This window comes from Salmo trutta, chromosome 38, assembly GCF_901001165.1.
Source record: "Salmo trutta chromosome 38, fSalTru1.1, whole genome shotgun sequence".
NCBI classification, from domain to species: Eukaryota; Metazoa; Chordata; class Actinopteri; order Salmoniformes; family Salmonidae; genus Salmo; species Salmo trutta.
This window is the reverse complement of record NC_042994.1, coordinates 26,357,706-26,371,126: the sequence shown is the minus strand read 5'-3', so window position 1 is coordinate 26,371,126 and position 13,421 is coordinate 26,357,706. Positions and strand designations below refer to the sequence as shown.

The 13,421-nt window shown below is 52.5% G+C and overlaps 1 protein-coding gene across 1 annotated transcript; it reads left to right on the top strand.

Moving 5' to 3' along the window:
• Positions 1–1,142: 1,142 nt before the first annotated feature.
• LOC115178493 (G patch domain and ankyrin repeat-containing protein 1) lies at positions 1,143–12,773 on the top strand. The gene is made up of 5 exons (XM_029739705.1): positions 1,143–1,231; positions 1,664–1,972; positions 2,347–2,481; positions 9,550–9,824; positions 12,181–12,773. The coding sequence occupies exons 2-5, from the start codon at positions 1,754–1,756 to the stop codon at positions 12,674–12,676; spliced, it is 1,125 nt and encodes a 374-aa protein (XP_029595565.1). The 5' UTR covers positions 1,143–1,231; positions 1,664–1,753; the 3' UTR covers positions 12,677–12,773.
• The last annotated feature ends 648 nt before the right edge of the window (positions 12,774–13,421 follow it).

Genomic DNA, 13,421 nt, shown 5'->3' with positions numbered 1-13,421 from the left:
GAACGTTGGTTACTATGATGACAATCCTATGGTTGAAATTTCACTGTCACAACAATAGTTTACGTTGATGGAAATCCAATGTATTTTCCACGTCGATTCCATGTCACAATTTGTTGACAAATTACGTTGAAACATCATTGATTCAACCAGTTTGTGCCTAGTTTAGTATTTTCCTCTAGCTACTAGCTCAACAGCCACATCCTTTATTACCAGATTCAGCTGAGGTCTTGTACTTAAGGAATGATTTGTACCAAATACAACTCTCTTAGTTATGATAACATTGATAAGTTGTTGACATGAAAAACATTCACAACCTCATGAATGTTTCCGTCAATGTTATTCCACCATGTCAGAGAAAACACAGGCACTGGTTGTGTACTGAACAAAAACAAAGTGTTGGTCCCATGTTTCATGAGCTGAAATAAAAGAGTCCAGAAATGTTCCATACGCACAAAAAGCTTATTTCTCTATAATGTTGTGCACAAATTTGCTAACATCCCTGTTAGTGATTATTTCTACTTTGCTAAAATAATCCATCCACCTGATAGGTGTGGCATATTAAGAAGCTGATTAAACAGCATGATCATTACACAGGTTCACCTTGTGCTGGGTCGTTTTAGAGAATTTGGCAGTACATCCAACTGGCCTCACACCCGTAGACCACGTGTAACCACGCCAGCCCAGAATCTCCACATACGGCTTCTTCACCTGCGGGATCGTCAGAGACCAGTCACCCGGACAATTGATGAAATTGAGGACTATTTCTGCCTATAATAAATCCCTTTTGTGGGGAAAAACTCATTCTGATTGGATGGGCCTGATACCCCAGTGAAATCCATAGATTAGGCCCTAATGAATTTATTTAAATTGACTGATTTCCTTATATGAACTGTAACTCAGTAAAATCGTTGACATGTTTGCATGTTGCATTTATATTTTTGTTCAGTATAAAAATTATTTGATTAATGCAACATATTTTGGTCTGAATATCAATAAAATGTGGAACACCAATATTTCATATCGACTGGTACACCATTTAGGCGCGCTATAGACCTATGTGCTTATTTTGTTTGACTGAAGTAATGTAAAATGTGTCCTAAAATGATTTTGCTGCGTTACCAACTCCAGTCAGCAGAAGGGTGACGTGGGCTATATGCGTGACGTAGAAAATAGTGGACATGACGCCGCACTCCATCAACAACAAAGATGGAGGCACGCTACTTTACCTCAGGTAGTGAACTAACTATTTTGCTAGCATTTTTTAAATTTATTTACATTTGAGAACTCTTGATTATATATATAACTTTTTGTTAAATATCCAGGGACCTAACGTTAAAATCAGTGTGCTAGCTTGCTAGCTGCCCATAGCTAATTCTGTTTGATGAGTCCCAGCCAGCTAGCTAACGTTAGCTAACTGTTAGCCTTTACGACCGAGCGTTGAGGCACAGACAATATATTTGGTTGAGGCTAGCTAACTACCCTTAGCTACTAACTAAAAGTAACACTATTGTGGAGGAATTAGACTAGTCATTGAGTTAGCCACTGTAGTTAACTGGCTGTGTAAAGAAAATAATCTAGACCGACATTTCCAGACTCCAGAAAAGTGATTAACGAACGTCAGTTACCTCGTTTACACACATCTAATCACTATTCGACTGGTCAGCTGTGTTTTAGGTGACTGTAACGTTAGTGTCGCCTAGCCTGTCTAGCGGTCAGCTAGCTATTCCGGCGCCGCCGACCAACTGGCCCAGCCATGAGCTCGCTAAGCTACTTCACCCCGGCCCGAGAGGAAGAGCTGCTGTGGTCGGGGAACGCAGGCGCAGCCACCGGACCTCAACCCAGCACCCTCGGAGGAGAGGAGGCACGGCGCTTCTATCAAAGCCTCATAGAAGAGGGGGATGGAGGGGAGAGACGAGGAATGGAGCAGAGGGCGAGAGAGAACCGGAGGGGAAGAGCAGGGCAGCACGTCCAGGTACCACAAACACAACAAATATACCCTAGTAGCTACATCATCTATGATCATGACATGTATGATTTAAAAATAAAGTATTTCATCAGTATATATACACAGTACCAGTCAAAAGTTGACACCTACTCATTCCAGGGTTTTTCTTAATTTGTACTATTCTCTACATTGTAGAATACTATTGAATACATCAACACTATGAAATATGACACATGGAATCATGTAGTAACCAAAGAAGTGTTAAACAAATCAAAAAATATTTTATATTTGAGTTTCTTCAAAGTAGCCACCCTTTGCCTTGACAGCTTTGCACACTCCAGATGCATCAGTCAAGCATCTGCTGATTGACTGAAATGTAACTAAAGTACTCTTTCCCACAGGCTAGCAGGCAGCAGGCTAGCACCACCAGTGCTACCACGGAGCTGGAGGGGCTAAGACTGCTTCGTTGTGCCCAGGAAGGTGACCTGTCTGGGGTGAGAGGCCTGCTGTCCCGGGGGGTGGATGTCAACTTCCAGGTAGGTAACAGGAGGGATCTGAACCTGGGTCTCCCACGGGGAGAAACCAAGTAGGAGATTCGATTACTAGACCGGGTTGGCGGAGTGAAAAGTGATTTTCGTTTTTATCACCGGGCTGCTTCCCGGGTGTGAGCCAGGTGCCCCGTTCAAAGCCCACGGAGAAGATGGCTCAAAACAAAAGTGACCTAGGTGAAGCATGTAGACTAGACTAATGAGTAGGATGCTGTGTTTTCACATGCTAAAGTGGGGTTTTTGATAAAAAGGGTTTATTTGCTTGAAAATGGAGTATTCTTACCTCAGGAAGTTGGTGGCTCCTTAATTAGGGAGAACGGGCTTGTGGTAAAGGCTGGAGCGGAATCAGTGGAATGTTAGAAAATACATCAAACACATGGTTTCCATGGTTTCCATGTGTTGGATGCCACTCCATTTGCTCCATTCCGGCCATTATTATGAGCCATTCTCTCCTCAGCAGCCTCCTAAGTGTCTTACATATATTTTAAGATTACTGTTCTATTTGAGCAGGGCGCACCTCCCTCACCGGTTTCACCCAGTCACGCAACAGACCATAGCCCCGGTTCAACCTGGGGCAGTTTAATCAAATCACCTCAGTGTCCTGACCATTAGACCATAGCCCCGGTTCAACCTGGGGCAGTTTAATCAAATCACCTCAGTGTCCTGACCATTAGACCATAGCCCGGTTCAACCTGGGGCAGTTTAATCAAATCACCTCAGTGTCCTGACCATTAGACCATAGCCCGGTTCAACCTGGGGCAGTTTAATCAAATCACCTCAGTGTTCTGACCATTTGAACAAGAGGAATTTCCCTCTTTGGCCCAAGGGTGACCCTGATTATTTTTGAAGTCCCAGGCAGGACTACCTCATCAGGAGGAGCCAAACTCACTACATAAGGATGCCAGTAGTACAAGTACTGGATTCACGGTTTGTATTCAATTTAATAATAATCAAATGCATTGTTCTAAATGCATCTGTTTGCCAGGTTCAATTTAAAAGCTCCATGACAACATTTTCAAAACTCTTAAGATGTGTTTATTGTTTGGTGGAGTATGTCAAGTGAAAATATATCAGGTTTCAAGTTTTTTATTTTATTTATTGGAACAACCTACCGCAAACTTTTTGCCTTCAGTCCTGTTCCCCTTTAAAATGCTAACATGCCCTCGAACCAACCTCCTTCCCGTTGCCCTCGAACCAACCTCCTTCCCGTTGCCCTCGAACCAACCTCCTTCCCGTTGCCCTCGAACCAACCTCCTTCCCGTTGCCCTCGAACCAACCTCCTTCCCGTTGCCCTCGAACCAACCTCCTTCCCGTTGCCCTCGAACCAACCTCCTTCCCGTTGCCCTCGAACCAACCTCCTTCCCGTTGCCCTCGAACCAACCTCCTTCCCGTTGCCCTCGAACCAACCTCCTTCCCGTTGCCCTCGAACCAACCTCCTTCCCGTTGCCCTCGAACCAACCTCCTTCCCGTTGCCCTCGAACCAACCTCCTTCCCGTTGCCCTCGAACCAACCTCCTTCCCGTTGCCCTCGAACCAACCTCCTTCCCGTTGCCCTCGAACCAACCTCCTTCCCGTTGCCCTCGACCCAACCTCCTTCCCGTTGCCCTCGAACCAACCTCCTTCCCGTTGCCCTCGAACCAACCTCCTTCCCGTTGCCCTCGAACCAACCTCCTTCCCGTTGCCCTCGAACCAACCTCCTTCCCGTTGCCCTCGAACCAACCTCCTTCCCGTTGCCCTCGAACCAACCTCCTTCCCGTTGCCCTCGAACCAACCTCCTTCCCGTTGCCCTCGAACCAACCTCCTTCCCGTTGCCCTCGAACCAACCTCCTTCCCGTTGCCCTCGAACCAACCTCTTTCCCGTTGCCCTCGAACCAACCTCCTTCCCGTTGCCCTCGAACCAACCTCTTTCCCGTTGCCCTCGAACCAACCTCCTTCCCGTTGCCCTCGAACCAACCTCCTTCCCCGTTGCCCTCGAACCAACCTCCTTCCCGTTGCCCTCGAACCAACCTCCTTCCCGTTGCCCTCGAACCAACCTCTTCCCGTTGCCCTCGAACCAACCTCCTTCCCGTTGCCCTCGAACCAACCTCCTTCCCGTTGCCCTCGAACCAACCTCCTTCCCGTTGCCCTCGAACCAACCTCCTTCCCGTTGCCCTCGAACCAACCTCCTTCCCGTTGCCCTCGAACCAACCTCCTTCCCGTTGCCCTCGAACCAACCTCCTTCCCGTTGCCCTCGAACCAACCTCCTTCCCGTTGCCCTCGAACCAACCTCCTTCCCGTTGCCCTCGAACCAACCTCCTTCCCGTTGCCCTCGAACCAACCTCCTTCCCGTTGCCCTCGAACCAACCTCCTTCCCGTTGCCCTCGAACCAACCTCCTTCCCGTTGCCCTCGAACCAACCTCCTTCCCGTTGCCCTCGAACCAACCTCCTTCCCGTTGCCCTCGAACCAACCTCCTTCCCCGTTGCCCTCGAACCAACCTCCTTCCCGTTGCCCTCGAACCAACCTCCTTCCCGTTGCCCTCGAACCAACCTCCTTCCCGTTGCCCTCGAACCAACCTCCTTCCCGTTGCCCTCGAACCAACCTCCTTCCCGTTGCCCTCGAACCAACCTCCTTCCCGTTGCCCTCGAACCAACCTCCTTCCCGTTGCCCTCGAACCAACCTCCTTCCCGTTGCCCTCGAACCAACCTCCTTCCCGTTGCCCTCGAACCAACCTCCTTCCCGTTGCCCTCGAACCAACCTCCTTCCCGTTGCCCTCGAACCAACCTCCTTCCCGTTGCCCTCGAACCAACCTCCTTCCCGTTGCCCTCGAACCAACCTCCTTCCCGTTGCCCTCGAACCAACCTCCTTCCCGTTGCCCTCGAACCAACCTCCTTCCCGTTGCCCTCGAACCAACCTCCTTCCCGTTGCCCTCGAACCAACCTCCTTCCCGTTGCCCTCGAACCAACCTCCTTCCCGTTGCCCTCGAACCAACCTCCTTCCCGTTGCCCTCGAACCAACCTCCTTCCCGTTGCCCTCGAACCAACCTCCTTCCCGTTGCCCTCGAACCAACCTCCTTCCCGTTGCCCTCGAACCAACCTCCTTCCCGTTGCCCTCGAACCAACCTCCTTCCCGTTGCCCTCGAACCAACCTCCTTCCCGTTGCCCTCGAACCAACCTCCTTCCCGTTGCCCTCGAACCAACCTCCTTCCCGTTGCCCTCGAACCAACCTCCTTCCCGTTGCCCTCGAACCAACCTCCTTCCCGTTGCCCTCGAACCAACCTCCTTCCCGTTGCCCTCGAACCAACCTCCTTCCCGTTGCCCTCGAACCAACCTCCTTCCCGTTGCCCTCGAACCAACCTCCTTCCCGTTGCCCTCGAACCAACCTCCTTCCCGTTGCCCTCGAACCAACCTCCTTCCCGTTGCCCTCGAACCAACCTCCTTCCCGTTGCCCTCGAACCAACCTCCTTCCCGTTGCCCTCGAACCAACCTCCTTCCCGTTGCCCTCGAACCAACCTCCTTCCCGTTGCCCTCGAACCAACCTCCTTCCGTTGCCCTCGAACCAACCTCCTTCCCGTTGCCCTCGAACCAACCTCCTTCCCGTTGCCCTCGAACCAACCTCCTTCCCGTTGCCCTCGAACCAACCTCCTTCCCGTTGCCCTCGAACCAACCTCCTTCCCGTTGCCCTCGACCCAACCTCCTTCCCGTTGCCCTCGAACCAACCTCCTTCCCGTTGCCCTCGAACCAACCTCCTTCCCGTTGCCCTCGAACCAACCTCCTTCCCGTTGCCCTCGAACCAACCTCCTTCCCGTTGCCCTCGAACCAACCTCCTTCCCGTTGCCCTCGAACCAACCTCCTTCCCGTTGCCCTCGAACCAACCTCCTTCCCGTTGCCCTCGAACCAACCTCCTTCCCGTTGCCCTCGAACCAACCTCCTTCCCGTTGCCCTCGAACCAACCTCCTTCCCGTTGCGCTAGAACCAACCTCCTTCCCGTTGCCCTCGAACCAACCTCCTTCCCGTTGCCCTCGAACCAACCTCCTTCCCGTTGCCCTCGAACCAACCTCCTTCCCGTTGCCCTCGAACCAACCTCCTTCCCGTTGCCCTCGAACCAACCTCCTTCCCGTTGCCTAGAACCAACCTCCTTCCCGTTGCCCTCGAACCAACCTCCTTCCCGTTGCCCTCGAACCAACCTCCTTCCCGTTGCCCTCGAACCAACCTCCTTCCCGTTGCCCTCGAACCAACCTCCTTCCCGTTGCCCTCGAACCAACCTCCTTCCCGTTGCCCTCGAACCAACCTCCTTCCCGTTGCCCTCGAACCAACCTCCTTCCCGTTGCCCTCGAACCAACCTCCTTCCCGTTGCCCTCGAACCAACCTCCTTCCCGTTGCCCTCGAACCACCCTCCTTCCCGTTGCCCTCGAACCAACCTCCTTCCCGTTGCCCTCGAACCAACCTCCTTCCCGTTGCCCTCGAACCAACCTCCTTCCCGTTGCCCTCGAACCAACCTCCTTCCCGTTGCCCTAGAACCAACCTCCTTCCCGTTGCCCTCGAACCAACCTCCTTCCCGTTGCCCTCGAACCAACCTCCTTCCCGTTGCCCTCGAACCAACCTCCTTCCCGTTGCCCTCGAACCAACCTCCTTCCCGTTGCCCTAGAACCAACCTCCTTCCCGTTGCCCTCGAACCAACCTCCTTCCCGAACCAACATCCTTCCCGTTGCCCTCGAACCAACCTCCTTCCCGTTGCCCTCGAACCAACCTCCTTCCCGTTGCCCTCGAACCAACCTCCTTCCCGTTGCCCTCGAACCAACCTCCTTCCCGTTGCGCCTCGAACCAACCTCCTTCCCGTTGCCCTCGAACCAACCTCCTTCCCGTTGCCCTCGAACCAACCTCCTCCCCCTTGCCCTCGAACCAACCTCCTTCCCGTTGCGCCCGAACCAACCTCCTTCCCGTTGCCCTCGAACCAACCTCCTTCCCGTTGCCCTCGAACCAACCTCCTTCCCGTTGCCCTCGAACCAACCTCCTTCCCGTTGCCCTCGAACCAACCTCCTTCCCGTTGCGCTAGAACCAACCTCCTTCCCGTTGCGCTAGAACCAACCTCCTTCCCGTTGCCCTCGAACCAACCTCCTTCCCGTTGCCCTCGAACCAACCTCCTTCCCGTTGCCCTCGAACCAACCTCCTTCCCGTTGCCCTCGAACCAACCTCCTTCCCGTTGCCCTAGAACCAACCTCCTTCCCGTTGCCCTAGAACCAACCTCCTTCCCGTTGCGCTAGAACCAACCTCCTTCCCGTTGCCCTCGAACCAACCTCCTTCCCGTTGCCCTCGAACCAACCTCCTTCCCGTTGCCCTCGAACCCAACCTCCCTTCCCGTTGCCCTCGAACCAACCTCCTTCCCGTTGCCGCTCGAACCAACCTCCTTCCCGTTGCCCTAGAACCAAACCTCCTTCCCGTTGCCCTCGAACCAACCTCCTTCCCGTTGCCCTCGAACCAACCTCCTTCCCGTTGCCCTCGAACAACCTCCTTCCCGTTGCCCTAGAACCAAACTCCTTCCGTTGCCCTAGAACCAACCTCCTTCCCGTTGCCGCTCGAACCAACCTCCTTCCCGTTGCCCTCGAACCAACCTCCTTCCCGTTGCCCTCGAACCAACCTCCTTCCCGTTGCCCTCGAAACCAACCTCCTTCCCGTTGCCCTCGAACCAACCCTCCTTCCCGTTGCCCTCGAACCAAACCTCCTTCCCGTTGCGCCTCGAACCAACCTCCTTCCCGTTGCGCTAGAACCAACCTCCTTCCCGTTGCCCTCGAACCAACCTCCTTCCCGTTGCCCTCGAACAACCTCCTTCCCGTTGCCCTCGAACCAACCTCCTTCCCGTTGCCCTCGAACCAACCCTCCTTCCCGTTGCCCTCGAACCAACCTCCTTCCCGTTGCCCTCGAACCAACCTCCTTCCCGTTGCCCTCGAACCAACCTCCTTCCCGTTGCCCTCGAACCAACCTCCTTCCCGTTGCCCTCGAACCAACCTCCTTCCCGTTGCCCTCGAACCAACCTCCTTCCCGTTGCCCTCGAACCAACCTCCTTCCCGTTGCCCTCGAACCAACCTCCTTCCCGTCGCCCCTCGAACCACCTCCTTCCCGTTGCCCTCGAACCAACCTCCTTCCCGTTGCCCTCGAACCAACCTCCTTCCCGTTGCCCTCGAACCAACCTCCTTCCCGTTGCCCTCGAACCAACCTCCTTCCCGTTGCCCTAGAACCAACCTCCTTCCCGTTGCCCTCGAACCAACCTCCTTCCCGTTGCCCTCGTCTTTAACACCGGTTGTCTTCTCTTACTAACTGCTTTACTGAGGAGTGTCTGCTACATGACCAAAATGTTCTCTATACATTCTTCTTAATGTCTTTCTCTCCCCCTCTCTCTCTCTCTCTCTCTCTCTCCTCTTTCTCTCCCCCTCTCTCTCTCTCTCTCTCTCCATCTCCTCTTTCTCTCCCCCTCTCTCTCTCTCCATCTCCTCTTTCTCTCTCTCTCTCTCTCTCTCCATCTCCTCTTTCTCTCCCCCTCTCTCCTCTCTCTCTCTCCATCTCCTCTTTCTCTCCCCCTCTCTCTCTCTCCATCTCCTCTTTCTCCCCCCCCCTCTCTCTCTCTCCATCTCCTCTTTCTCTCCCCCCTCTCTCTCTCTCTCTCTCTCTCCATCTCCTCTTTCTCTCCCCCTCTCTCTCTCTCTCTCTCTCCATCTCCTCTTTCTCTCCCCCTCTCTCTCTCTCTCTCTCTCCATCTCCTCTTTCTCTCCCCTCTCTCTCTCTCTCTCACTCCATCTCCTCTTTCTCTCCATCTCCTCTCTCTCTCCATCTCCTCTTTCTCTCCCTCTCTCTCTCTCTCCATCTCCTCTCTCTCTCCATCTCATCTTTCTCTCCCCCTCCCTCTCTCTCTCTCTCCATCTCCTCTTTCTCTCCCCCTCTCTCTCTCTCTCTCTCCATCTCCTCTTTCTCTCCCCCTCTCTCTCTCTCTCCATCTCCTCTTTCTCTCCCCCTCTCTCTCTCTCCATCTCCTCTCTCTCCCCCCTCTCTCTCCATCTCCTCTTTCTCTCCCTGACTCTCTCTCCAGGACAGCTGGTGGTGGACAGGTGTGATGTGTGCAGCGGCGGCAGGGCAGCGGGGTGTCGTTAGGCTCCTCCTCCAGCAGGGGGCGGCGTGGGTGGGCGTGGTGGACACGCAGGGCCGGGACGCCAGGGAGCTGGCTAGGATGGCAGGGCATAGCGGGGTCCTAGAGGAACTGGACCACTACGGGTCTCCGCAGGACTGTGACCATGAGACGGGTGACCGGCATGGGAGACAGAGGGGTCAACACAACCATTACAGGAGAGAGACACAGGACCACAGGTTAGTGACTGACTGACCACAGGTTAGTGACCGACTGACTGACTGACCACAGGTTACTGACTGACTGACTGACCACAGGTTAATGACTGACTGACTGACTGACTGACTGACCGACCACAGGTTAGTGACTGACTGACTGACTGATTGACCGACCACAGGCTAGTGACTGACTGACCGACCACAGGTTAGTGACTGACTGACTGACTGACCACAGGTTAGTGACTGACTGACTGACTGACTGACCACAGGTTAGTGACTGACTGACCACAGGTTAGCGAACACAGTACAGTCCCTGGCTGTCTGTCATGTGGTCGACCATACTAGACTGACGCAGCCACTTCATGTTTGATTTAACCCACCTGGAAGACCAGGTGTTGTGAATATAGACAATCCCTGAACTAACCAGTTGGTCAGGTGTGGTGAATATAGACAGTCCCTGAACTGATCAGTTGGTCAGTTGTGGTGAATATAGACAGTCCCTGAACTGATCAGTTGGTCAGGTGTGGTGAATATAGACAGTCCCTGAACTGATCAGTTGGTCAGGTGTGGTGACTATAGACAGTCCCTGAACTGATCAGTTGGTCAGGTGTGTTGAATATAGACAGTCCCTGAACTGATCAGTTGGTCAGGTGTGGTGAATATAGACAGTCCCTGAACTGATCAGTTGGTCAGGTGTGGTGAATATAGACAGTCCCTGAACTGATCAGTTGGTCAGGTGTGGTGAATATAGACAATCCCTGAACTGATCAGTTGGTCAGGTGTGGTGACTATAGACAGTCCCTGAACTGATCAGTTGGTCAGGTGTGGTGAATATAGACAGTCCCTGAACTGATCAGTTGGTCAGGTGTGGTGAATATAGACAGTCCCTGAACTGATCAGTTGGTCAGGTGTGGTGAATATAGACAGTCCCTGAACTGATCAGTTGGTCAGGTGTGGTGAATATAGACAGTCCCTGAACTGATCAGTTGGTCAGGTGTGGTGACTATAGACAGTCCCTGAACTGATCAGTTGGTCAGGTGTGGTGAATATAGACAGTCCCTGAACTGATCAGTTGGTCAGGTGTGGTGAATATAGACAGTCCCTGAACTGATCAGTTGGTCAGGTGTGGTGAATATAGACAATCCCTGAACTGATCAGTTGGTCAGGTGTGGTGACTATAGACAGTCCCTGAACTGATCAGTTGGTCAGTTGTGGTGAATATAGACAGTCCCTGAACTGATCAGTTGGTCAGGTGTGGTGAATATAGACAGTCCCTGAACTGATCAGTTGGTCAGGTGTGGTGACTATAGACAGTCCCTGAACTGATCAGTTGGTCAGGTGTGTTGAATATAGACAGTCCCTGAACTGATCAGTTGGTCAGGTGTGGTGAATATAGACAGTCCCTGAACTGATCAGTTGGTCAGGTGTGGTGAATATAGACAGTCCCTGAACTGATCAGTTGGTCAGGTGTGGTGAATATAGACAGTCCCTGAACTGATCAGTTGGTCAGGTGTGGTGACTATAGACAGTCCCTGAACTGATCAGTTGGTCAGGTGTGGTGAATATAGACAGTCCCTGAACTGATCAGTTGGTCAGGTGTGGTGAATATAGACAGTCCCTGAACTGATCAGTTAGATCAGTTGGTCAGGTGTGGTGAATATAGACAATCCCTGAACTGATCAGTTGGTCAGGTGTGGTGACTATAGACAGTCCCTGAACTGATCAGTTGGTCAGGTGTGGTGAATATAGACAGTCCCTGAACTGATCAGTTGGTCAGGTGTGGTGAATATAGACAGTCCCTGAACTGATCAGTTGGTCAGGTGTGGTGACTATAGACAGTCCCTGAACTGATCAGTTGGTCAGGTGTGGTGACTATAGACAGTCCCTGAACTGATCAGTTGGTCAGGTGTGGTGACTATAGACAGTCCCTGAACTGATCAGTTAGATCAGTTGGTCAGGTGTGGTGACTATAGACAATCCCTGAACTGATCAGTTGGTCAGGTGTGGTGAATATAGACAGTCCCTGAACTGATCAGTTGGTCAGGTGTGGTGAATATAGACAGTCCCTGAACTGATCAGTTAGATCAGTTGGTCAGGTGTGGTGACTATAGACAATCCCTGAACTGATCAGTTGGTCAGGTGTGGTGAATATAGACAGTCCCTGAACTGATCAGTTAGATCAGTTGGTCAGGTGTGGTACCTAGCTGGAACACCATCCTGCAGTATCTGAGGCTCTCCAGGAACAGGCTCTCCTACCTCTGTCCTAGTGTAGAAATAAGACCTGAGATTGAAGGATTGTTGTCAATGAGATACTCATTTTTCTCCTCCCTTGTTGCTCTTCTCTCTCTCTGCTCCCCCCCCCCCCCCCCCCCCCCAGTTCTCCCCCAGCGGTAGCAGCAGTCCAGACCCATCATAACCAGTCCACCCAGAATCAGACCCAGTGGTGTCCAGTCTGCAGTGTCCACTATTCCTCTCCTCCAGAGACGCACCTCTCCTCCACCCTCCACCTGTTCTCTCTCTCCCGCCCTGCTCCCCCTCCCCACTACTGCCTCCCCCCCTCCACCCCCGCCTACCAGATGATGCTGCGCTCCGGATGGACCCCTGGGGGGGGGCTGGGGCCCGCGGGGGAGGGTCACAAACAGCCGGTCCGGACCGTCCTGAAGAGGGACAGTAGAGGCCTGGGGTACGGACCCACACCCCGACCTAAGATCACACACTTCCAACCTAAAGACCCACAGGCAGTCAGACGGACGGGGAAGGAGGGTCGGGGAGAGCGGGGGAGGAGGGGGATGAAGGAGGAGAGCAGGAGGGAGGAGAAGGACAGGAACTGGGAGAGAGACTTCCGCTCTTCCTTTAACACCTTTGACCCCTGACCTCTAAATGCTGACTCAGGGAACACATGTGGTGTGATCACCTGTTGTAGTCAGTTTCTCTCTAGTGTACACTGTTCTCTCTCTCTCTCTCTCTCTCTAGTGTACACTCTGCCTTCTCTCTCTCTCTAGTGTACACTCTGCTTTCTCTCTCTAGTGTACACTCTGCCTTCTCTCTCTCTCTAGTGTACACTCTGCTTTCTCTCTCTAGTGTACACTCTGCCTTCTCTCTCTCTCTAGTGTACACTCTGCTTTCTCTCTCTCTAGTGTACACTCTGCTTTCTCTCTCTCTAGTGTACACTGCTCTTTCTCTCTCTGCGCTTTCTCTCTCTCTCTCTGTGTCTCTCTCTCTCTCTCTCTCTCTCTCTCTGTAGTGTACACTGCTCTCTCTCTCTCTCTCTGTCTCTCTCTCTCTCTCTCTCTCTCTCTCTCTCTCTCTCTCTCTCTCTGTAGTGTACACTGCTCTCTCTCTCTCTCTCTCTCTCTGTCTCTCTCTGTGTCTCTCTCTGTCTCTCTCTCTCTCTCTCTGTGTAGTGTACACTCTGCTCTCTTATGTCGCATAGCAAATGCACCAGGAAGAGTAGCTGCTGCTTTTGCAACAGCTAATGAGGACCCTAATCAAATACCAAAGGGTCTGAATACTTATGTAAATAAGGTATTTCAGTTTTTTATTTGTAATAAATTTGCAAGCATTTCTAAAAAACAGCTTTTGCTTTGTCGTTATGTGGTATTTGCTCCACTCTACCTG